The sequence below is a fragment of the Carassius auratus genome, chromosome 25 (genome assembly GCF_003368295.1).
Source record: "Carassius auratus strain Wakin chromosome 25, ASM336829v1, whole genome shotgun sequence".
Lineage (NCBI taxonomy): Eukaryota > Metazoa > Chordata > Actinopteri > Cypriniformes > Cyprinidae > Carassius > Carassius auratus.
This window is the reverse complement of record NC_039267.1, coordinates 5,539,976-5,563,998: the sequence shown is the minus strand read 5'-3', so window position 1 is coordinate 5,563,998 and position 24,023 is coordinate 5,539,976. Positions and strand designations below refer to the sequence as shown.

The window sequence follows — 24,023 nt, the reverse complement described above, 5'->3', positions numbered from 1 at the left end:
TTTTATTATATTACTGAGCCTTATGAAGTTAAATTAACAGAGCACGCAAAAATGATTTATTTCAGCGACAGCATGGAATTTAGGGATAATTAAGCAATTCCAATTATTCAAATGCTGGAAAGTCTAGTAATTGCATTTCCTTGTTTAGCTAAACATGTGCGTTATTTAAACTGCAGTGTTACCCACACGCAGCCGACACGTGAAATTTCGGTAATGCAGGGCATCATGAGTGGGTTTCAAAACATCCAAATGCCGCATTAATAGCTTCAAACAATGGGCACTACGAGTCATAACACCATCAAGGATGCATGCTTTTTCTTTTTGAAAATATAAAGCTTTCCTTTCCTTTTTAAACTCTTATGGGTGGATATCATTCAAACGTTCTTTTTAAAGAAAACAATAACTAATAAATTACTAAAATATTCATCATTAGAACGTTTTATTTATTTTTTTAAACGTAGCCTACATGTGTAAACAAACGTCACATGAATTTATTAGCATAAAATACACATTATATACATATATAAAATATATACATTTCAGCAACGTTTTGACTCCCCCACTAAGTGACGTGTTCAAACCCTCAAAATCAACGCCTTTAGTTTCCTTTGAGCTCATTTCAAGACTCAAGAAGCCAATATAATATGAGCATCTTTTAAACTTCGTCGGGATATATCCATCTCAGTAAACAAACAGTCTTAAACAAAAAGACACTATAGAGCATCACATAGCCCCTCTCAAATAACGCCAAAAAAGTTAACTCGGGTCTGATTCTGATGACTGTGCGTGGTTCATGCCTCTATATTCTAACCTGACCATGCTGTTTTTTCGCGGAATAATGACGTCACACAAGCGAAGCTCTTACTGGTCTAAGCAGCTCATGCTATTTCCCGGATGCATACAATTAACGCGATATCCGCGAAGACACACCCAAAGAAAGTTTGCCAGACCCCCCAAATATCATAGCTGATTTTACATTTAAGTTTTTCACACATTATCCTATGTGTTGTTTTCCATGGAAACTCAAAGAGCTTAAATTTTGGGTTTCCATAAATGGAGGAAGTCTTTCTGTATGGTCATTATCACACAGAAAGACAAACTCTAAAATGATGACAGTTATATTGCTCATAAATTAAAGGTGTAATGATACGATTAAATATGTATCTCTGATTATATAAAATAAACATGATATTCATTTAAACACAGAAATGGCATCACAGTTATATGAAACAAGCATCCTATAATAGGATAATAAGAAAACTAATGTTGAGACACAAATGTTTGCACATTTACAATCATCACTTCAGTTAAACTCAGATATCAGTCGTAAGCATTACAGCAATAATCTACTGCACTAAACAAACACTTCCTTCATTTGAAACCATTGTTGCCACAATTATTAAGAAATTATTCTAGATTACTAGAAATATTTTTTTGTCTAAAAGAATGTCTGCAAAACCAAAGAAATTGATTTAAAAAATAATGTACAAGCCACAACTAAATTATTAAATTTTTATATAATAATATATATATATTTATATAAGATACATTTAGTTTAAAACATGTTTGTTTATTATTATAAAACATAAATTAATAAAACAACCTTTGTGCTAATGTTACAAATATAATTTTACAATTTTGTATAGTACCATATTATTTACAAAAAGATTCTCCACCTTCAGTTAATTCAGTTTTATTTAATTTCAGTATTTTTTTTAAATTACAATTACAAACAATTCTTTATTTGTATTATTGTTTAATTCTCTTTAATTGAACAGTTAAACAAGAAAGGGAGAAAACATTTGTATAAGGTTCATCATCATAAATCCCAATTTTGTATATTATTAAATTACTACATTTATTTTAACATTATTTTATTCAACTTATTTCTCTGAACAAAGTAAATTTATTTCCTGGAGAATTATATATTTTTTGAATCAATGAACATGACCACTAAACAGGCATGTATGTTTATAAAATACATGCATTTTTAACATAAATCATCAAGCAGCAAATGTCTTTACCATTAACAACAAACAATGAAAGTTACATTTAGTTAAAAGGCAAAGAAAGGGAATAACAAAATAACAGATTTCTCACAGTTATAATGTTGTGGTTGAGCAACTGCAGATGTCCTTACTGAATAAAAACAAGAACACTTAGGCATCACAAAAAATATTTGATATGCTTCATTTATTGACATAGTTTCTGATTATTTTAAATGGCAACAACTGGTTGAAACTGCTGTTGATAAAAATAAAAGAGTGAAAAATTCTCCATCTTTGTTCAAAATAATTAAAGAGTTTACATAGAACTGAATATATATATATATATATATATATATATATATATATATATATATATATATATATATATATAAACACAGACACACACATACATACATTCTCTCTTTCATCCAAAGCTAAATTTTCAACACATCATTAATTTATCTTACCTCAATATAATGATTTTTTCCCTCTACATGACTTTTTATTACCTATTAATTTGCTTGGCCAAATGACCTGATCTGTAAAATTGTTTATGCTGCCTAACACATTCATTACGATGCAAGAGCCTCACAAACTCTTTAAACCGAACTTTTATCTCATTATTTTAATCAAAATGAATAAAGTCTTATTGTTGACTGGATATTAATTTGTTTAGTCAAATATAGGTATTGTCCAGAAGTTAATAACAGTGTGAGAAAGATGCAGAGGAAATCTAATTTACTAGCACAAACCCACAAGAGGTGCAACAGACCTTAGGAAATAACTGCATAGAGCAGTAGTCACAGAATAGCTTCAGGCATATCTCCTATTAGAAAAAAAAGAAAGACTTCTTTGCTTCACTTAAAAAAAATTACCAGAGGAATCTATTGCTATTTTTACCTCATCATCAACCTGGACAATGTGATGACAGACATTTTCTTCAGACATAGTCTGTCTAGTTTAAATTGACAATGTAGATCCCTGTCAAAAGCTCCCTGCCAACATTACAGCATTCATACTCCCGACCCCCGAATCCTCATATAAACATCACAGACACTGTGCACCAAGACCCTTCTACCCATAAGTGCATGCAAATATTATTGTTTCCAAGATACCTCTTATAGGTACTGTCTTTTCTTGAACACACCAGCACATTTTATGTTGGACAGCACAGCTATTGCTGTCTTCCTCTCCTCTGTGCCTCTCATATCACAAGCCCTTGAGTTTGTCACTCAAGCAACAGCTGCTGGCTGATACTTTACCATTCCAGTGCCCATTTTTCCCTCTCCCACCTAGCAAAGAACCCACATAGAGAAACAAAAGCCTTGTTGGAGAATGCAAGGACATTTCAGGGGGCAGGTTATGTCCCTCGAGAATTCGTCAGCACAAAAAATGCCATCCAGACTTTGCATGGTGGACACTTCCATTACTGGGAAAACATCCCGAGAAGTTCCACCTGGGAGCAAAGCATACTTCAGCATTGTCAACAATGTAGCAGTCGGGATCAAATACACTTTGAGAAGAAACACTGCTTTTTCTCTCCTCTATCTTTAAACCAACTTGAAACTATAGTAACTTTCATGTTTTGCACTGAATATTGTTGCTTTTCCTATCAGCTGAAAAGCACCTGCAGCAAACTAGTGCGCAAGACTACTTATTGCACTGATCCAAATGCAGGCTTTGCAGTTCTGTTTCAATTATGTGGGTTCTCTTGCAATCCCACACTCACACCTGCACTGTTGCACAAGGCATGGCATCTTGAGGTAGGTTTGCACCTTGGTTGCCCTAGTCACCTAGTTGTGTTCTTGGATAAGGACATGGGGGTCCCTGGCAAAATCAGGTGGGGTTAAAGCATAGATGTGAGAGAGATCATCTGCAAATTCTCACGTTCAACCTACTTCAGGTGTCACCTCATTTAGGGTTTTCAGCAATAGTGCTGTTAGTTACACTTAATTGACCTCTAACACTAGCTTGCTCTCTTCTTTTTCTATTCTATCTGTTTTCGTTCTATCTATTATATTATTTAAAAAGCCCTTGGTATGTGTACTGCGTTAAGCTAACTGAGACTTGTTATAGCACTTGAATATCATTGCTCTTTTGTTGATTTTGATTTCTTTAATTGTCCTCATTTTTGAGTTAAAAGTGCATACAAGTGTCTGCTAAATGACTAAATGTAAATATAAATGTAATAAATTGGGGATTAACATAAAAAAAATCATCATAAAAGTGGTTGATGCAACTCATGCTGCATATACAAAGTCTTCTGGAGTTTTATGATGGCTTTAAGTAAGAAACGGAACAAAATATGTTATTTTTCACTTTATTCAAATATATTACATTTTGAGCGCATCAATGGGCTCGTTCACCCAAAAATGTCAATTCTGTCATTAGTTACTCACCTTCATGTCGTTCCAAACACGTAAGACCTTTATTCATCTTCAGAACACAGATTAATTTATTTTTTATGAAATCCGTTAGCTTTCTGACCCTGCTTAGACAGCAATGCAACTGACAGCTTCAAGGTCAAGGTGGCACTGTCATGAAAGCATATCGAAGACTGACATGGAAAACAAGACATTGCTGAATAAAGTTATTTTTGATGTCTTTGCCCACAAAAAGTATTCTTGTAGCTTCATAACATTACAGTTGTACCACTGATGTCACATGGACTATTTTAATTATGTCCTTACTACCTTTCTGGGCCTGTCTATGGAGGGGAAGAAAGCTCGATTTCATCAAAAATATTCAACCCAGACTCATTGGTAAATACATTTCTGCAGCATTAATACGTACCTTACTGCACCTTTAACGGCAGTCTCAAAGTGAAGCCTCCAGTGAGTGGCACTAAAACATGGATTCTCAATACGTGACCCTGGCACTTTTTTGTTACGTTGATAAAGGCAAGTATTGCTGTGGTTCATATTTCAAATATCTGATGAGTGTCACAAAAAGTTAATGCTCTATCATGCTGCAAATATCCCCTACACCAAACCCAACTGTAAACAAATGCAAAAGTGATATAAAAATGCATTTGTCGATGCAGCCATGCTATTTTAACTTCCTTATGCAGATTTGACCTGTTTTGTTGAACCGTAGTTTCACAGGGTTCATATCAGAGCTCTTCATCACCTAAGTGCAGAGCTGTATTGTGTGAGCCACCAAGCAAACCAACTAAATCAGAAAACACATGCATATGAAGCTGGAAATTTGACGCTAACCTCAAATCTCGCAGCTTGTTAAAATGGTTTTGAATTCATAACATAATATTCCTCAAGTAATTATGTGAACATTAGGAGTTATTAATCAAAACTGTGGACCTGCAACTCATACTTTGTGTGAAAAGCAATAAAAGTTGTGAGAGTTTTACTTCCTCTAGTGTTCATTTCAACTGGAACCTGCAGCGATTCGTATGTATGTACGGTTTGTGTGTGTGTCTGTGTGTGTGTTTTGCAGAAATGTAGGCAGAGGCACGTATTTCCAATGCGCCAATGTTGAAAATATCTTAATTTGTATTCTGAAGATGAATGAAGGTCTTATGGGTTTAGAACGACATAAGGATGAGTTTTTAATGACAGAATTTTCATTTTTGGGTGAACTTTCCCTTTAATAAGTGATGTGGTGTCCACTTGATGAATAAATGGTTTTTTTATTATTATTATTATTTGTTTGATTCATTTTCAATCATTTGATGCAATGATTTGGTCGTAACAGTTTATCAGTGAATAATGACTTCAATTTTGACCTGTTCATAACTCAAAACATTCATATGATTAATAGACTTGTAATGCACAAATTCTCTGTTTTATGGAGGGGGGAAAAGATAGAGATTTGGAATGATATGAGGGGGAGTAAATTAATTTTCTTTTTTGGGTGAACTACTCCTTTAATATAACTAAAGGATCTTAAAGGTTCAGTGATAGGCCCCCCATTCAGGCCTCTAGCCCTCCAGCAAGGGGCATTACAAATCAAACAGCCCTCCATCACGATTACTTTACCACACATGAATTCACAGTATAGCCCCACACTTGAGTCAGGCTATAATAATTTGATCCTTTTGGGAAATTCTAGTGTCGGGTGTAATTTACGATTAGTATCTTTCAAGTTCCCCCTGCCCCGCTGCTGCCATCAAACCCCAGGAGCCACCGTGTGTGTGTGTGTTTGCAACATGTGTCGCTTGCTATCTCGCTTGCTGAGGCACACAAAGGTAAAGGGAAGCTTAACATCCTGGGAAAATCTCAAACAGAGTGAAATTACCTTGATCCAAAGATTCCTGCTGCATACCAGCTCAATGAACCCATAACACACCACAGTAGAACAGCTGAGAGAGATAAAGAGCAGTACAGAGCACGACAGAGTAAAATAAAAGACGAAATGCTGAAATAAATATAAAGACGATTATAACCAGGTTTTCAAGTATTGTAAAAACCATATTCTTGACCAGATCCCACAAAACAGAAGCCACGACAAGAACTGATCAATGATGATCCAGCCGCACCTCTCTGCAGGACAGACCCATGAATCTGTTTGGGTTTATTTAAGAAGGGTGGAGGTTGTTTTGACTGAGATGCCATTGCGGGGGGTCAGATTTGTGGAATTGCACCTTTTAAATGTCAGACACAATATTGTTGGATATTGCATTCTTTTAGTTGGGCGAGTCTGAATCTCCTGGGTTTCAATTTAGGTCAACTTAGGCTTTATGATACTGATTGCTCACACCTTGTTAACCTACAATGAACCTAAGTTCTCGTCACACTTCCGAGGTAAACAGAAGACTTTATGACAGGTTCTTTGCCTCCACTCCCTAAAACCAAAGATAAATCTGGACCAATGAAGGTGTTGTAAGTCTTAGAAATTAATTTGTATAAGGAGATATATATCCATTTATGAAAATTCTTGACATTCTTTGAGTAACAGTGCTAACAAGGAAATGTTCTCCAAAGTAAAGATATTGAGAACAAAAATTATATTAAATTGATTACTGGTTAAATAAAGACAGGGTATGTTTCCTTAAGTTGCCATGCAACTTGACAAAACATATCAAAGCTCTGAGTCACTACATTTGTTGCACAGCCTATTCACTTATCTGAATAATGCATTGATAAAATTAAATCTATTTAATCAGACCGTGGCAGTCAAACATTTATGAGGCAACAGCCCGCATAGAAACATTTAAAATTGACAGCACACTTGTGGTCATAAGCAAAATTTACGAAATGTGGCATGATGGATTGCTCTGCACCGAGCAGAAAATGAAAACGATAAAACAAACTGAGAGCAGAGCAAACTAGGTTTTCAAGTCATTTAGAGAAAAGCAGTTTCTCTAGCTGAATGCACCTGTTAGCCGAGTGCCACTTTGTGAAAAATTATCAGTTCTATCATAACCTCAACATCTTGCTGAGCTCCTGCATGGCAAAATACATGACTCTGTTCATAAGCAAGAAATATATTCTAACATATTCTCTCATAATGGTGAGAATCTTGTGCTTAAAATGAGTACAACACACAGACATAAACACACAACTGCCTGAAAAAAACACTTTATCTGATCTGAGTGGTTCTATTCTGGCTTTTAAATGTTTGTTGTGTTTGGAGGGATTTCAAGCCATTTTAGATATGTATCAAATGATCCCTCTATTCAGAGGGATTCGGTTCTGATTTTCCCTTTTCCGTTTCCTGAATACATTCCCTACATGTCACCGAAAGCAGACGCAGATGTAGAGGGTGTTCTGAATGGGAGGCTCACATATGCTTAAACTTCATGAAACTGACTCTTAATAACTGAAGCATTTAACAATAATTTTCACCTCAACCATAAGGCTTTGCAAGACAATCCAGAAGACAATCATTGACACTAGAGCTGAAACAACGAATCGATTTAATCGATTAAAATCGATTATTAAAATAGTTGTCAACTAATTTAGTAATCGATTCGTCGCTAAATAAATTTTATTTGCCATAAGCAGCTCATTTCGTGCATATTTCAAATCTGCGGTGACCAAAGTGTGGCAGTAATGAGCCACCGGAGGTTTTACTCAGCCAGTACAGCAGGTGAAGTAGCGAATAGCCAATAGCTGGCCTCGTTTTATGTCACGTGCTTCCCGAACAGCGTCTCTGCAGCATTCAGCGGGAAGTGGGAGTACTTTACTTTGAGCCTTCAAAATGAAGAGTAACCTGTAAACTCTGCACTACTGAACTGTTTAAGGGGCCGTTCACATATCGTGTCTTTTGCGTGCTCAAGTTCGTTATTTCCTATGTAGGCGCGCAGTATGCACTCTCATAATGGAAGCGACGCGGTCGCGACACGCACGTGGTGCAATGCGCCCGTTTTTCCAGGCGCGTCCACACCGCATCCATTTATCCTTTGCTGAAATTTCCGGGTCTTCATGGAGAGGGCACGTCATGGAGAGAGCACGTCATGGTTGCTTAGCAAAGGCAGACGCCTCAGGGGCGCTTCTGCCCGAGCGCTTTGGAAAGAAGGAGAAAGCGGCGCGACTAGCGTTTTCCCCTTTTTTTGGTGCGATATGTGAACGGCCCCTAAGAATTTTATTTGTGCAGATTCTCCAGTACAAGGTTGTTTGCAAATGTTTAGTCGTAAAAGCTGATAACATTGCTTTTTAACAGTTAACATTTAAAGCTTTACAAACATGTTATGTGATCAGTTTGTCGTTTACCAGTTCAAAATTCAGTCGTGCAGACTAATTATGACTGAATGAGAGAGGTAAATGTTTGAGTATATTTAAAATGCACTTCTTCTCTAAGTATTCACTGCTCTTTTTCACACAGCAGGTTTTTTTGTGTGTGTCCCAATTTTTTTTTTCTGGACAACCTTCTGATGGATTTTACTTTAAATTGTGAGTTCCATTCAGGTTTCATGCCATTGGCACTTTTTTCGAAGGATTGTTTACAATTTCACAGCATAAGCTATAAAGCTTTTTCCCAGTAAATAATAAAATACAATGCACTGCAATTTTATTCTGTTTATCCTTATACTTCGTGAAAATATGTTCTCAAAGATTCCTTAAGCTTTGTTTGGGATGTTAAACTACTTTAGGAGCTCTAAGGACTGCCATGGTGAAAACAATATTTGAAATCTCCTTGTGAATTTTGCTAGAGTATGGGTCAGTGTTTTGATTGCAGAAGAGTTCGACAAAGGATTACTAACATAATAAAACAACTCCAGGTATATTTTTAATGAGGATATGACAATGCAAAATGGTTAAAATCTCTTAAAAATCTATGCTGAATGATAAAGACCCTTTATTAATAATTTACTTGGGGAAAAAATGGAAAAAACTAAAATATAAGTACATAAACCGATTAATCGATTAATCGTAAAAATAATCGACAGATTAATCGATTATCAAAATAATCGTTAGTTGCAGCCCTAATTGACACCCTTCACAAGGAGGGTAAGCCACAAACTTAACTGTCAAAGAAGCTGGCTGTTCACAGAGTGCTGTATCCAAGCATTTTAACTGAAAGTTGAGTGGAAGGAAAAAGTGTGGAAGAAAAAGATGCACAACGAACAGAGAAAATCGCAGCCTTATGAGGATTGTCAAGCAAAAGCAGAATTTGAGTAAACTTCACAAGGAATGGAGTGAGGCTGGGGTCAAGGCATAGAGATGTGTCAAGTAATTTGGCTACATTTGTCGTATTCCTCTTGTTAAGCCACTCCTGAACCACAGACGTCAGAGGCGTCTTACCTGGGCTAAGGAGAAGAACTGGACTGTTACCCAGTGGTCCAAAGTCCTCTTTTCAGATGAGAGCAAGTTTTGGAATTAATTTTGAAACCAAGGTCTTAGAGTCTGGAGAAAGGGTGGAGAAGCTCATAGCCTAAGTCGCTTTAAGTCCAGTGTTAAGTTTCCACAGTCTCTGATGATTTGGGGTGCAATGTCATCTGCTGGTGTTGGTCCATTGTGTTTTTGAAAAACCAAAGTCACTGCACCCGTTTACCAAGAAATTTTGGAGTACTTCATGCTTCCTTCTGCTGACCAGCATGAAGATGCTGATTTCATTTTTCAGCAGGATTTGCCACCTGCCCACACTGCCAAAAGCACCAAAAGTTGGTTAAATGACCATGGTGTTGGTGTGCTTGACTGGCCAGCACACTCACCAGACCTAAAGAATTGTTGTCAAGAGGAAAATGAGAAAAAGAGACCAAAAAAAAAATGCAAATAAGCTGAAGGCCACTGTCAAAGAAACCTGGGCTTCCACCACCTCAGCACAGCCACAAACTGATCACGCTGATGCCACGCTGAATTGAGACAGTAATTAAAGAAAAAGGAGCCCCTACCAAGTATTGAGTACATGAACAGTAAATGAACATACTTTCCAGAAGGCCAACAATTCACTAAAAATATATATATATTTATTGGCCTTATGAAGTATTCTAATCTGTTGAGATTTTTTGTTAAATATGAGCCAAAATCATCACAGTTAAAAGAACCAAAACTACTTCAGTCTGTGTACATTGAATTTATTTAATACACAAGTTTCACAATTTGAGTTGAATTAATGAAATAAATTAACTTTTCCATGACATTCTAATTTATTGAGATGCACCTATATATATAACAAAGATTTTTTTATTATTAAATAGTCACAAATGCATACGTAATTTCCATAAAGAAGCACATTCATGGTTTCAGAATTTATTCTAGGAAATTCTAAAGATTTTGCTGATTAAAAAAAACCTAGATTTGTTGCAAAAACATATGTGTATGTCCATTCTTTGCTACCTGCATTAAAGATGACATTATATTATAGACATAATGAACTTTTCATTTAGTTTACTGTAGTAAATATGCTTACAGAACTTACACAATTATGCATCACTGAATGATAATGCAACAAAGAAGCAATTTCATTCACTAAATATATTTTGTAACTTAATGCAACCATGAGAGTTCCTGATTTGAGGTGACAATGCAAAAGAGTTGAACAAAGTTTACTCAATGTAAATAAGCAGCAACATGATGCATCGATTACCAGTAAGTGTGCATATTATGATCTACCTCCTGATAAGGTAGAAATGTCTACTAGCAAGCAATAATACAGCAATGTAACAACTTCCATTAATACATCTTAAGTGCTACAAATCCTTAGGTTTATGTGATAAATCATAATAAATGTTGTTGTTTTTTTCACATTGCTGTGAAGCATTTGGATAGTTTTTACTGAGCATTTACAATCATGTGTCACTGCATGGTCATGCAACAAAAGAATCACCTTCTCATTCATATTTCATGTCTCATTTCATATATTTTGATAGAATCATTTTTATCATTAAAAACATTCCAGCTAGTTTTCAAGTCAGATATTAACGTTAAATCTAATTTTAGAACCACAAATGATAAAAATTGCTTCATCGTCTCAGAAAACATCTCGATCCCTGTTTTTTACTATCTGCCCTTCTCCTGTCCACATTTAGGGTAGAGAAAGCCATTCATGATCCATTACCCTCTGGAATTTCTCCACATAGTTGAGAAGCCAGTCCACATCACAGGCCGGCACTCACCTTTCAATCACTCCTGTGCCCTAATCATGTTAGCTCATTCATAATTGCAATGCAATTACTGACAGGAGTGTGACCCTTGCTTTCTGCAATCCCAATCTAATACATGTGTTTCACCAAAAACAGAGGGATGCTTTGTTTTGGAGAAAGAGGGAAACAAGGGGGGAAGAGGAAAGAAAACAACACTGACATGCTGTGTCATGCAAAGGCTATAAAAAGGGATGCAGCCTTTTTCCTGAATCATTCTGGAGACAAGAGCACTATTTTTAGCAGGGGGAGAGTAAACAGCGGCCGTGGCTGGAACAGACCTGGAATTTTCTCCCCAACAAGAGCTTCAGGGGTCCAAATGACCTGTTTCTTACACCTTCCCCCCTTCCTTTCTCTCTTTTTCTATGTTTTCCCCCTACCCCCTTCCTCTGTCTGTCTCTCCAGGAAGGTAATCTCCATTACCCTCCCTCCATGCTGATTTAGAATTCAGAACTGTCCACTACAATCTGGGAGTGTGAATGGTGAGAAGCCATTCAATGAGGAAAGAGAAACTCTGCTGGGGATATGGGATGGATATGCCTTGCCCCCTCCCACTAATTTCTCTAGGGCTCGACTTCCACTCTCCAGAGCTTCCCAGTATGTCAAGGGTCAGCCCCCCCAGACCTCCTGACTGATGGGTCAACCCCCCTGACTTCCCCAGAGCTCTCCATGAGAATGCTAGGAAGGGAGAATGGACAACAAGTTTCTAATGAACTGGGTAGGGACCAATCTGGACCCCAGTGCTGGGTCATAAAAGATGGCTCGGAGAGACCAAAAGACATTTAAAGTGACAGCTCCTTCCACACTGCTTAGCTTGAGTGGTTCAGGAAGTTTGCTGACAGAGAATAGAAGCAGTTATGAACAGACGAGCCATGGAGAAAGGCACTGCAGTGACGGCAGTAAAGCTACCTCTGAATTCCTACGCAGGGCTTGGGAGCATGGGAATGCATTACGGGCTACAGCAGTCATGCCACCAGAGCCTGAATTGGTCGACCTTAGTCAAGCCTTCATGTACACAATAGTAGGATTGAGTCTGGGGTCCATAAACGAGGTCAGAGGGAGGAAATAGTTAGTTCTAGAAAACAGAGCGGTTCTTTAAACTCCTGTCACATGCTCCATCAAAACCATCATCTAGGTAATGCTGTTACACGTATCCAATTAGCGAAATTGAAGCAGGGATAGTTACATCGCTGACCTGACCCTGTGTGAAGCCCAGACAAACAAGCATGCAAAAAAGTCCTTTTGTGATGAACTTCAAAAAGTGTATTGGACCCAACTGACTTGCATTGTGTGGACAAAACATTTTAAGTATCGTTTTTTTGTGTTTCGTAGAAGAATGTCATACAGCTATGAAGTGAAGTCTTTGAGTGGACTATCTATTTAAGAGCTCAAACAAACCAAGGATACACCGCATCCTAGAATGCTATCAGGAAAGCAATGTTGGTGGTAGCAGCAAGCATGTAGACTATCTTCATTGCCAAGCCGTAATTATACCCAATAACACCTTTAACACAAGCAGGCTGTTGTTGCCGTCTCTCAGGGTGTGAGGTCAAGCATTTCCTGTGTCTATGAATGGTCGCCATCATTGGAATTGTCATGCTGTGGCTGCTGCTCCCCTCCTTCATTCATTGAAGAGTCATATAAAGTTCGGCATCTCTTTTCCCCTCCATTCTTCTCGCTTTAATAGACCCATGCTTGCGTTTACAGTACACGCCATTCATTGAACCTTGAGTGGAGCTTCATAACAGAAATTAAAGTGCAAGCACATGAGTGGCCCTCAGCTTGACCACAAAATTCTCCTTAACAGGAGCAACGTTGTGTTTGGGACACCACTGACTTTCATTGTATGGGCTCTTCAAAGTATCTCTGAGCTGAGGTTGAATAAAAAATTTTTTTTTCATTTTTGGGTGAAGTATTCCCAGTTCAAACCGTGATGCCAGGCATGGTGGGCTGGGGGAGCGTGAATCAGTAGTGTACCAACAGGTTTGGCTTCCACACCCTGTAGGAAAATAAATACTCCATAATGACTGCTTATTAAAACATGAAACGTGGGTATGACCGAAAGTGTGCATTCCATAGGAAATCCATAACAAGCAAATACATGTTCCCTCATCAGCCGTGACATTTCAAACACACGGGGGAGAGATTAACTACATATCTAAAGTAGGTCAGTGACCACAATGAAAGATGGCTGAGTACAATGTCACTCGGAGCAAATTAACTGATCATCATCTTCCTCACAGGCCTGTATGTAAACTATAACCAGGATATGATTCATTGAAAAGCATAATGTCGTTGAAGAAGAACCACAGACAGATGATGAAGAGGGACTAAAAGAAAAAAAAATTATAATAAATATCACAGTGGAAAACATATCTTGTGCTGAGAGTTATTTTCAAAACGTATCTTGTAATTTAAAAGAATTCTACCAATAGGAAACTCTAAGACAGCAGTGTTCATCTTTCTTTTAGGAAAGAAGAAAAGGCTTGTTAACCCCCCCCCCCCCCCTTTGATAGCCCACCCCCATGCACGCCCACCCACTCGCTGCTCTCAGACTCTGTCCTGGGCCCTGCAGTCTGCTGCAATATAGATTAGGTTTCAGCTCTGAACTTGCACTAGCACTGCCAGAATGACAGGGGTGGAAATTTCGAAGAAAAGAAAGGACAAGAGGTAGAAAAAAAGAACAGGAAGAAAGGGGTGTTTTAAATGCTGAGTAGAGGAGTTTAGTTATTATTGGAAAAAATCTAAGAGGTCATTCATGAGCCTGAGCCAAGCTATGAGGAAACTGCTCTCGTGTCTCAAACAGTTGGGGGAACTGGCCAAGTCCTACTTTAGCTGTTGTTCCAGGCCTTGCATTTATCACAGAGGCATTTCCCCCAGAAATCGAGAGAGTCTCAGAGGCCAGGCGATGTGTGTCACGTCCTCTCAACATCCAAACTGCATGAAAAAGGTGCTGTTTGGGGAAATTCCTCCATTTAAAACAACAATCATAAAGCAAGACAAACAATATGACAACACCTTTGCGCTAAATCTACATCCCAAAGCAGATGTAGTGAAAACCTTAACTTTGGTGCACCCTCAAACTATTTCACATACTTATCCAGCCCCGCCCACTAAAATTCCTCACCTTTAAAAAACTTTCAAAGTGGGGGAGCTCTGTATTTGACATTTGAGGGGTTAATGATTATGAGAAAAAAAAGACTTTCCAGGTTTCTGCCATCTGTTACTTTTATGGACAGCCAAGAAGGAAATTGGGTCTTTGGGTTGTTTGGCCTGAGAATAATGAGCCACTGAAAATGATTGTTATAGATGACCCTCAGCGCCGTCCTCATATGGACCAAATCCAGCTGCACTCTGCAAGCTTCAAACAATCAGGGATAAATCAATTGGATGTTATGAGGAGAAGGAGAGAGCCAGGCTGCGAGCAAGGTAATGACATCCGCTGTGCAATGGAATGGAGGTGCTGGGAATGCTTTCCTGAATCGTGTGTCGGCTACGAAAGTTTAAGCTACCTCGGCTGCCTGCACACAATTATCAGGGGTGGTGCTCGGTCCCCTTTCAACACATGAGGCTTGAGTAGTACCTATGTTTTGTGCCATATGAGGGGGGCTGGATGTCCCTCAGACAAAACAGCAGATAACATGGTGGGAAGGAAGCAATTCTCGTGAGACGCATTCCATTAGGTGTTAAACATAGCATGCACAACAAATTCACATTTTATATGATGTAAAAGTTACATAAATATTCCTTGTCCTTGTAGTGTGTGGCATGGTTCAACTATGGTTGCTGTAAAATAATAAAAGATATGATTATGACACACATCACACAATAAAAGAGAGTTGCATTCTCTTAGGAATGATAAGGAACTCTGGAATGCTTGTGCAAGGTGTCAGTTTGTCCTAAAGCACTGATGCAAATCAGTTCCCCGAGGTGTTCCGAAACAGATCAATCTATCCTTGAGAGATGATTCGCAATAAGCTTGGCATGCACATTCATTCCAAAGCCATATGACACATCGCTTGTGAATCTTCTCATTAAATGAGCATGCTGAATACCACATTTATGCATTGGAAATTCTAGCAACCAACTAAAAGAGGTTTAACATCATTAAGACACAATTAGCATTCTGTACTTTATGCTAGCTGTACATACAAGTACTGTCCGACACTATTTATAGCTGCTGCTGTGTTCTGTTGTATGTCATAACACTTGTGACAACAGATGTTGCTGAATGAAAGTGAAAGCTTAGGGCCAGAGTTTTAAGTGACATCTGTGAGCCCTCCTGCTACATCATGCTAACACAGAGGCCCTTTGCCCTCGGCCAGGAAGTGTGGACTGCAGCCGCTGCATTACCAGCATTTCTCACAGCAGCCTGAGTTATGATGTGCCACCATCATCTGCCGTGTCCCAACAGCTGCCGGGACAGTTGTTGAGCACTGGCGTTAGCGCAATTAAAATGGCTGGTAAGGCTCACTTTTCTTGAGAGCATGTGTGCAAGTTTTGGCAAACCAGTTTTGGCAGTTTTTATGTTTGTGATGTGATCTACTCACCCACACAATAGCATCAATGACAACAGGAATAAAGTGAAGATCAGGCAATAGGAGAGCACTGCATCTGTCAAAGTCTTTAAGAGTACAGTAGAAAAGACCTTCACCCGTTCCGGCCTCATTTCTCCTATCCAGCAGGAACTGGGGACAGAAGAAAAAAGAGAAGGGGAGGTGGGTTGTGGAGGGGGCTGCTTAGCACAAAGAAGAAGCCTGGATTAAGTCATGAGCAGCAAACGACATAGGTTGGATTTTTAAAGGATGAGATCACATCCTCTTTCCTCAGTGGCTGAGAGACTCATCCTCGGTCGGACAGCCGAGTGTTCGGCATGCCAAACGGGACACTCATTATTGGGACAGCGGCATGCGGTCGCACACACATTAGCACGTGCATGCACACATTAAAGTGAACAGTTTTAAATGCAAATTATCATGCAAACATATACAGTAACATCTCACATGCAACACAGTTGCAATCGATGGGAAGTTGCATGCAAACGTACTATACAGGCATCAGTCAAATCTACAACACATGCGCGCCTGAGCAGTCAACACAAAGGGAGCAGAGTGTTTCTGAGCATGTGTGCGGGTAAGTAGCATGGGAGGGCCGCAGGGTTACATAACTGTGCTACAGCGGGGCCCCCTTGTTCTCTTCCATATGGGGGCCCCAAAGATTTTGCAATACCCTATTGTGGAAGGAGCTAGTATAAGCGATCATTACTGCACTGGGATAGACTATACATCTGATGTCAAGTCAAGTCACCTTTATTTATATAGCGCTTTAAACAAAATACATTGCGTCAAAGCAACTGAACAACATTCATTAGGAAAACAGTGTGCCAATAACGCAAAATGACAGTTAAAGGCAGTTCATCATTAAATTCAGTGATGTCATCTCTGTTCAGTTTAAATAGTGTCTGTGCATTTATTTACAATCAAGTCAATGATATCGCTGTAGATGAAGTGACCCCAACTAAGCAAGCCAGAGGGGACAGTGGCAAGGAACCGAAACTCCATCGGTGACAGAATGGAGAAAAAACCTCGGGAGAAACCAGGCTCAGTTGGGGGGCCAAGTTCTCCTCTGACCAGACGAAACCAGTAGTTCAATTCCAGGCTGCAGCAAACTCAGATTGTGCAGAAGAATCATCTGTTTCCTGTGGTCTTGTCCTGGCGGTCATCTGAGACAAGGTCTTTACAGGGGATCTGTAAAACCAGATGGCAGATTTGTAGTCAGGTTTGGGCCCTTGAAAGCTCACATCACGCTTCCAAAACCAGTTTGGAAGTAGGTCAGTTTGGTGCTCAAATTGACAAATGGAGGTGCTCATTAACACTACGCGATGCACCAAGCTAAAGCGCTCCCTCCCTGCTGATTTCGGAACTATCTTTGACTATCCAACAGAGGGGTAAAGAGGATACGATGCTCGAGATGGAGCACAGATGGAGATATTCTCTGATTACAGTCTCGACACTATAAAGAAATCTAAGACAAGGAGAGAGAGTGTGTGTTGTGTGAATTTTCCTCCCTTCCTAAAATATTTCCTGTATGTCTTCAGCCGGGTTGCCCCCCCCCCCAAATTCTTCCCTCTGCAGACTGCCTTTCACTTTGGGGGGCCCTCAGACCCCCTTAGCCGAGTGGAGAGCTTTCAGGGTACCCTGATGGATGCTAATGGGGGACTCTTTCAGATCATTTTACAGGGCCAGGCTTTGATCTGCCGGCTGGCTTGCTCTCCACAGGCTGGATATCCAAAAAACATGCAAATCCAACCCCAAACACCCCCCCCCCCCCAAACACACACACAAAAACACCTGTGAAAAAACTCCAAGGGCATGAGGGAAGAAAAGAAGAGCCGAGAGGAGTTCACAGACACGAAAGAAAAGACAAAGGAAAGAGCAGAGGGAGAGTATGTCAAAAAGACAGAGACTGAGAAAGAAAGAGAAAGCGAGAGAGAGAGACGCTTTAGGGGGGAGGATGGTGGTCAGAGCCTGAGGCGGATGTGTCTGCGCTGTGGAGAATTAGGAAGGAAGAACTGGAAAAGAAAGTCCGGTGAGGGAACCTCGTCAGTTGCACGCAACAGCCACACTTTGAATGGTGGTTAAGTGTGAGGACAGCTGGAGGCAGTTGATTGGCTAAGAGGCTATGGAACTCTTGCTTCCTGAGGCCAGCTGCTATACCCATGGCCCCAAGTAACAAGGATTATAATTGATCACTATCTCGCAGTTCAGCAGAGTGTATAGAGTGCACAGGGCCACTGAAGTACAGTACAGCTGGCTACCCAGCAAAATGAAAGAGCAGTTTTTTTTCCTCCGCGATCTCTCTCAATCTTTTACCTATATGCCACTGCAGGCATGGCACAGCACATGGTCCGACATTGTCTAGCTTCCTACAGTTGCCTTCCGTCTTGCTTCAGAAACCCAGTCTGCATGGACTGCATGTTAAAAGTGTCTGACTTCAAAGCTATACATTTAGATGTAAGGATTGTTTGGAGATGTTGCACGGCAAACCAGAGCCATTCGCCTGCTTTGCTGGAGACCCTCCTGTGAGCTCAACCCTGTGAGCTCCATTTTGCAAGGAAAGACATAAAGGGCTCTTGTGCGCTGGTGCCCGGCTCAAGTCCTAATTCGCTTTATTAGTTTCATTGCTTTATTAGATTCCATGCAAAGGGGAAGTGGGATAAGAAATTATGTAAGTTTCTGAAATAAGAAGGATATTTTTGTAGCCTTTTGGAAGCAGAAAGCTGAGCCTGATCAAAGCCTCCTAGAAGACTGGCGGCGGATTGAACTGCCATCCTTTGAGATCCTTTCCTCCTCCTCCTCTCCTCCCCTTTTAGGTTTCTGTCTATGATGTCATGTTTTAAGTTTCTTTAAAGGAAGGAAGGATGAAGGCTTCTCTCTTCAGCACCTCTTTGTACTAATGGAAAGCCCTCCTCAGGACACATCCGCCCCTATGGCCTCGCGGCATCCAGGGGGCAGGAAACTGCTCCGGCCAGATGAAAAAGTGGAAGTGTGAGAGGAGAATCCTTGCTGGACACGATCCACTCAGACGGAGCCTTCTCACTGTAGCCGAGCCTGAATGGAGATGGGGAACGAACTCTGGAGGCTGTCCATTAAATGCAGCACCCATTGTGTTACAGACTTTCTTTTTGTGCACTGAGCTTAGGTGATTTCTTCGGCTCTAGCCTCATTACCAGAAACAGAATGAGCAATTTAACAATGCATGTAGCTAAAAGGTGCATGCGATGCTTTCTGTATGACTACGGGTAACAGAATGACGACTGTTCACCTCAGTGGAAACAATTCTGAGTCATCTCTTTGAGTTTCACACCCTTAAATCAAACTTCTCACTGGCCTAGACTTAAAAAAAAACAAAAACCTGTTGCAGTGGCAATTAACAGTGTCAAGGATTTCAAATTAATTGTAGATATTTAAGCTGTGATTTAAGCTACACGTTTGCATTACAGTGCGTGGGGAGACAAAGTTTCAAGTTTGTCTTTCTGGGAACTAATAATTTTTTTTATTTTTGGCAACAGTACAAACAACAACATTCTCAACAAAAATTCTCACGGTAAAATGTAAATTAAATAATTTGGAATATAAAATCTATACACAAACAGTATATATATATAAACAGAAACAAATACTATATATAAAAAAATTCTGCATAAATAAATTAGCAATAAACAGCAATCTTAGCACTCATTCACCATCGTTTGCCTTTTAGCCAATCAGGTAAGACTACAGGGCCTAATCAGTATTAATTACAGGACAGGACACCAAATAATTAATATCCTGTAGCCAAACCAATTCAAGTGGCATATTTATGAATCTTAGAAGGGAAAAGTCATCCTCGTCATCATTTGATTTGTTTAGTTCTCTTTTTTCCCTTCCTAAATCCTTTACTCCATTTCCAAACAGTCTTGACAGTGTGAACGGACTGGAAAAAGTCCTTTCCTGGAAGAAAGTAGGGAGACGTAGATAAGAGAGCCTCGTGATGACTACAGCATAACCAGAAACATCAAGACAGCCTCCACCTCGGCTTTGGGCCCAGACTCCCAGATGTGTGTCATCCTCTGGCTCCAACTGCAGCTGAAGGTAATTTTGCTGGAGAGGAACCAGGGAGGGAACACCCCGCTAAAGTTGAGCCCCACAGACATAGCAGAGAGAGCAAAACTCCCTCCTTTCCTCAAAGACACTGTTGTCAGAGACAGGGACACTTCATACCAGCAGAGGGAGAGGCACATGGATGGAATGGGAGCGATAGATGATGTGATGACAACTGTGATCGCTCTTCAGACACCAACTCCTGTTCCCACACTACTATGGAAAGCAAGACCATTACTAACTTCCCCAAACGGTTTTGCAACATCAAGGTCTTGAGGTGCTGCTGGTTTCAAATGTGACATTAAAATTATGAAAGCAATAAGGACTTCTTTACTATAGTTTTGCAGCATGGTTTACTACACTGCACTACCCTATAGTTTGTGCATTATTGTTATGGTTTGTCGATGATTTTTCTTGTAGCTGGTGAGTTATGGGCCTCCTCGTGTCTGCTCTTAAGAGGCACCTAAAAATACCCAGTGAGGTAATGAGAAAGCCTCTGCACTATTTACATTTTGGCGAGTTGGGTTTTCAGAACAGACTCTGCTGAGAGAGGTGAATCTGTGAGATGACTGAAAGGGAAAATTGTTAAATGCTCTACACAGAACTCTACATAGATGGCTGGGGCTGAGATAAAAAACACAGACATTAAGAAATGGAGAAGAGGCCAAGGCAGAGCAGTCATATGGTGAAACACAGTCAAAAGGAAAGGAAAGAGAGAGCGAGAGAGGAAGGTGCACAAGACAGGAAGACAGAGACAAACACGAAAGACAGAGGTCAAAAGAGACAGTGAAGATGAGACCATGGCCCTGTCTGAACACTGAAAATATCCTCCTTCCTCATAGGCTCTCCTTCATCAGTGTGATACATGTGAAGGCTGTAAAACAGAAAGCAAGATGGTGGCTGCTCAGCCTATACCAGTGCTTTCCAACCTCTACCATCTTAGTCACCCTCAAAGCCTTATTACAAATGCTCCGATTTCCTTTAATCAACACCAAAGTGAAACCGTGTTCCTATGAACTCATATAAGTTCATTTAACATTGTTATTATAATTTTGTGTTGTTGTTTAATTTGATGGTTTGAGAGATACAGAATCTGAGATGAAAACAGCAAGAATGCGTTGTGAAGTGTGAGGCGAGTAAAGGTCACTGTTGCATAATTCCTCTCTGTACAGTGTTTATATTTCCACTACAACTGTCATTCACACAAATTTGCAAAACCTGAAACTTACTCATTTCATTTTCTTTCTTAATGTATTTCATTTCATAGCATTTCAAATAAATAAACAAATACATAAATAATATTAGTAGCATTAATAAAATATTTTTATTTAATTGCTGTTATATAAAAATATATATGTAAATATACATAAATTAATAGTTCAGCCATGAAATTCTACTTGCATTCTAACTTAGTTCATTAGGCCAATAGGATGCACATATTCATTACCGTTTACCTCGGACATATTCAATAAATGCTTTGTCTGCAGGTCCTAATTTTAGCCTACCTCCTCCCCAGCACCACCTGTCTAGGTCTGCTAAGGGGGCTTTTCCTCTCTCAGCAGAATGTTTCCTTTTCATTATATGTTCTGAGCATTTAGCAGAAGCAAGGCTACTTGCTCTGCAGCAGCAGCATAGCAAGTCTAGTCTGCCAAGACCAAACCTATGAACATTCTATTTACAGTGATAAAGATTTTACAATCTATTCCTAGAGTTGTCATGACAGAAATTATATAATGTATACAATTTGTTTGTAAATATATCTTACATATAATAAATATAAATTATATATCAATATAAAAATAACTTATAATAAATATATAATAAATACATTTAATTGTCTCAATTAAATTTTTATACCAAAATAAAGCGCTGGTTGGGAAACACTGGTCCTTTTTTTCATCTGTTTGAGAATCAGCAGAAAAGAAAGTGATAAAACATGGTAAAGTAGCAATGTCAAGTATTTATCAGGTGAGAAAAAAATGCCAGAAAGGCAGAAATAATAAGAAAAAGCAATGCTGAGGGCAAGAAAGACTGAAATTAAATCATAGGAAGATGCCAAGTGTGTTATTACTGTCTGTAGTAGACTATTCATCTACAGTATCAAACTCTTATCAGACGGTAGATCGCATAAGCTTTGCTAGTTGCATGTTGTTGCACATAAATATTTGCTCTCTGCTTTGTTGCATCAAAACCAGTTTCTGTTGCTTACCATGTCATAAACAACCAACTGTGATGAAAATTTTTCAGTCGCTTTGAACTGCTGTAAGTGCAAGCGCTACATAAGAGCATTGACAAGGAAGGCCATAAACCAAGAAAAGAGTGAGTGAGGCCAGTTGAAAGTGGCCGGGGAGTGATGAACTGAGACCTACCAAGCGGAAAAGGGAGCTGCTATGGCTTTCAGGTTGCTGTCCCTCCGGACCATGACGTTATTTAGAGATGAGCCTGTGATGGTTTCTCATTCCAGCCTAATGGCCAGAGGCTTCCAGATAATGAACAGGATGGACAGACTTCCAAACCTCCCTGGGTGTGCATATTTATGCATGATTGGAATCTGAGGCACGTGGAAGGAAGTCCCATGTTTGTCCTTGTCTGCTTGTACTCCTCTCCCTTGTGACGCAGCGTCATTCTGTTCAGATTCAGATGAGTTCATAATGTTTCACATTCATTGACACAACACGCGTTTCAACTGTGGGCATTCCAACAGCAAGCAATATTGCTACTGAGGTCAAACAAAGGCAAATATCAAACTCTCTGTAGTCTAAACACAAACCAAAAGAAAGAGAACAAGGACCAACTACGCTAAATTCAAATCTACTGCCTATCAGGGCCTGCAAACTATCTGTAACTGATTTTCCTCAAAGCTGGAAACAATTTGCAAGGTTCTTGGGTGAGTAAAGTAATAGTGTAATACAGGGCCTGATTAAGCTATTAAAGAGCTGGAGGCGGAAGTTACGTTATGTTTGAATGGAAACCAAAAAAAACCCATAGATAAGTGGCTATTCATAAAGCGTGTACTTGTACACATACTTTTGCAGATGAGCTTTAACGTGAACACTTCAATGCTACAAGAGCTGCAGATGATTCACATTCCTTTAGTCAAAATCATGTCAATCACTCCCACTCCCTCCAACCCTAAAAATTAAATGAGGAGAAATGTTTGGGTCTTATCTGCAGGAAATACCGTTTGATGAAATTACACTCAGAACTTGAAAGTGATGACTGGGCCCCTGCACTCATTACGGAGTCCCTCGATGCGCGGCCTGCCCTTGATCCTCGTCTGGACTCGACGAAGAACGCGGAAGGTAGACCTTGGAGGGCCTACGGAACTGGGTGGCCCTCGCTCTGGGAAGTGTTCGGCCATCTGTGTGGTATGTCGGTATGTACGCTGGTGCTCCTGTGCCCGTTTAGGGACCATGGGTTTTTCCTCAATACTGGACTATCGCCACCCTGCCCAGAGGAACTCATCTTAGGGAGATGTTAGATAGAGTAGAAATAAAAACGATCCTTTCTGGCCATATTTTAACGGTCTAGCTGAACAACTAAATGAACAATTAAATTTATTTCTGTTCCCCATGTTTGACTTTATGTGAAAAGATAAGGATTTGTGCTCTGCGATCCCACTGCGAGTTCATTTCTGATTCAACTACGTACCATTTAAAATGCCAACATAAGGGATAATTAGAGTTTTGAAAGCAAACATTTAATTAAATGTAACATTTACTGGTCTATACTGCAATATGTGTAATATTTTTACAGCTATTACCTAACATGACAAAATTAAAAACAAATTTTAACTGAAATAAATCATCACACAAACTCATTATAATAAATGTTTTCTTTTAGCTTTGTTGT

General features: G+C 39.4%; 1 protein-coding gene across 1 annotated transcript in view; it reads right to left on the bottom strand.

Moving 5' to 3' along the window:
- The window catches only part of LOC113043082 (probable fructose-2,6-bisphosphatase TIGAR A), a 42,453-nt gene extending 25,883 nt beyond the window's left edge, over positions 1-16,570 (bottom strand). Inside the window, exon 1 of the mRNA XM_026202221.1 lies at positions 16,080-16,570. Within this exon, the coding sequence (XP_026058006.1) occupies positions 16,080-16,198 (119 nt within the window). The 5' untranslated portion in view covers positions 16,199-16,570. The remainder of the gene's footprint in view (positions 1-16,079) is intronic.
- Positions 16,571-24,023: the final 7,453 nt, after the last annotated feature.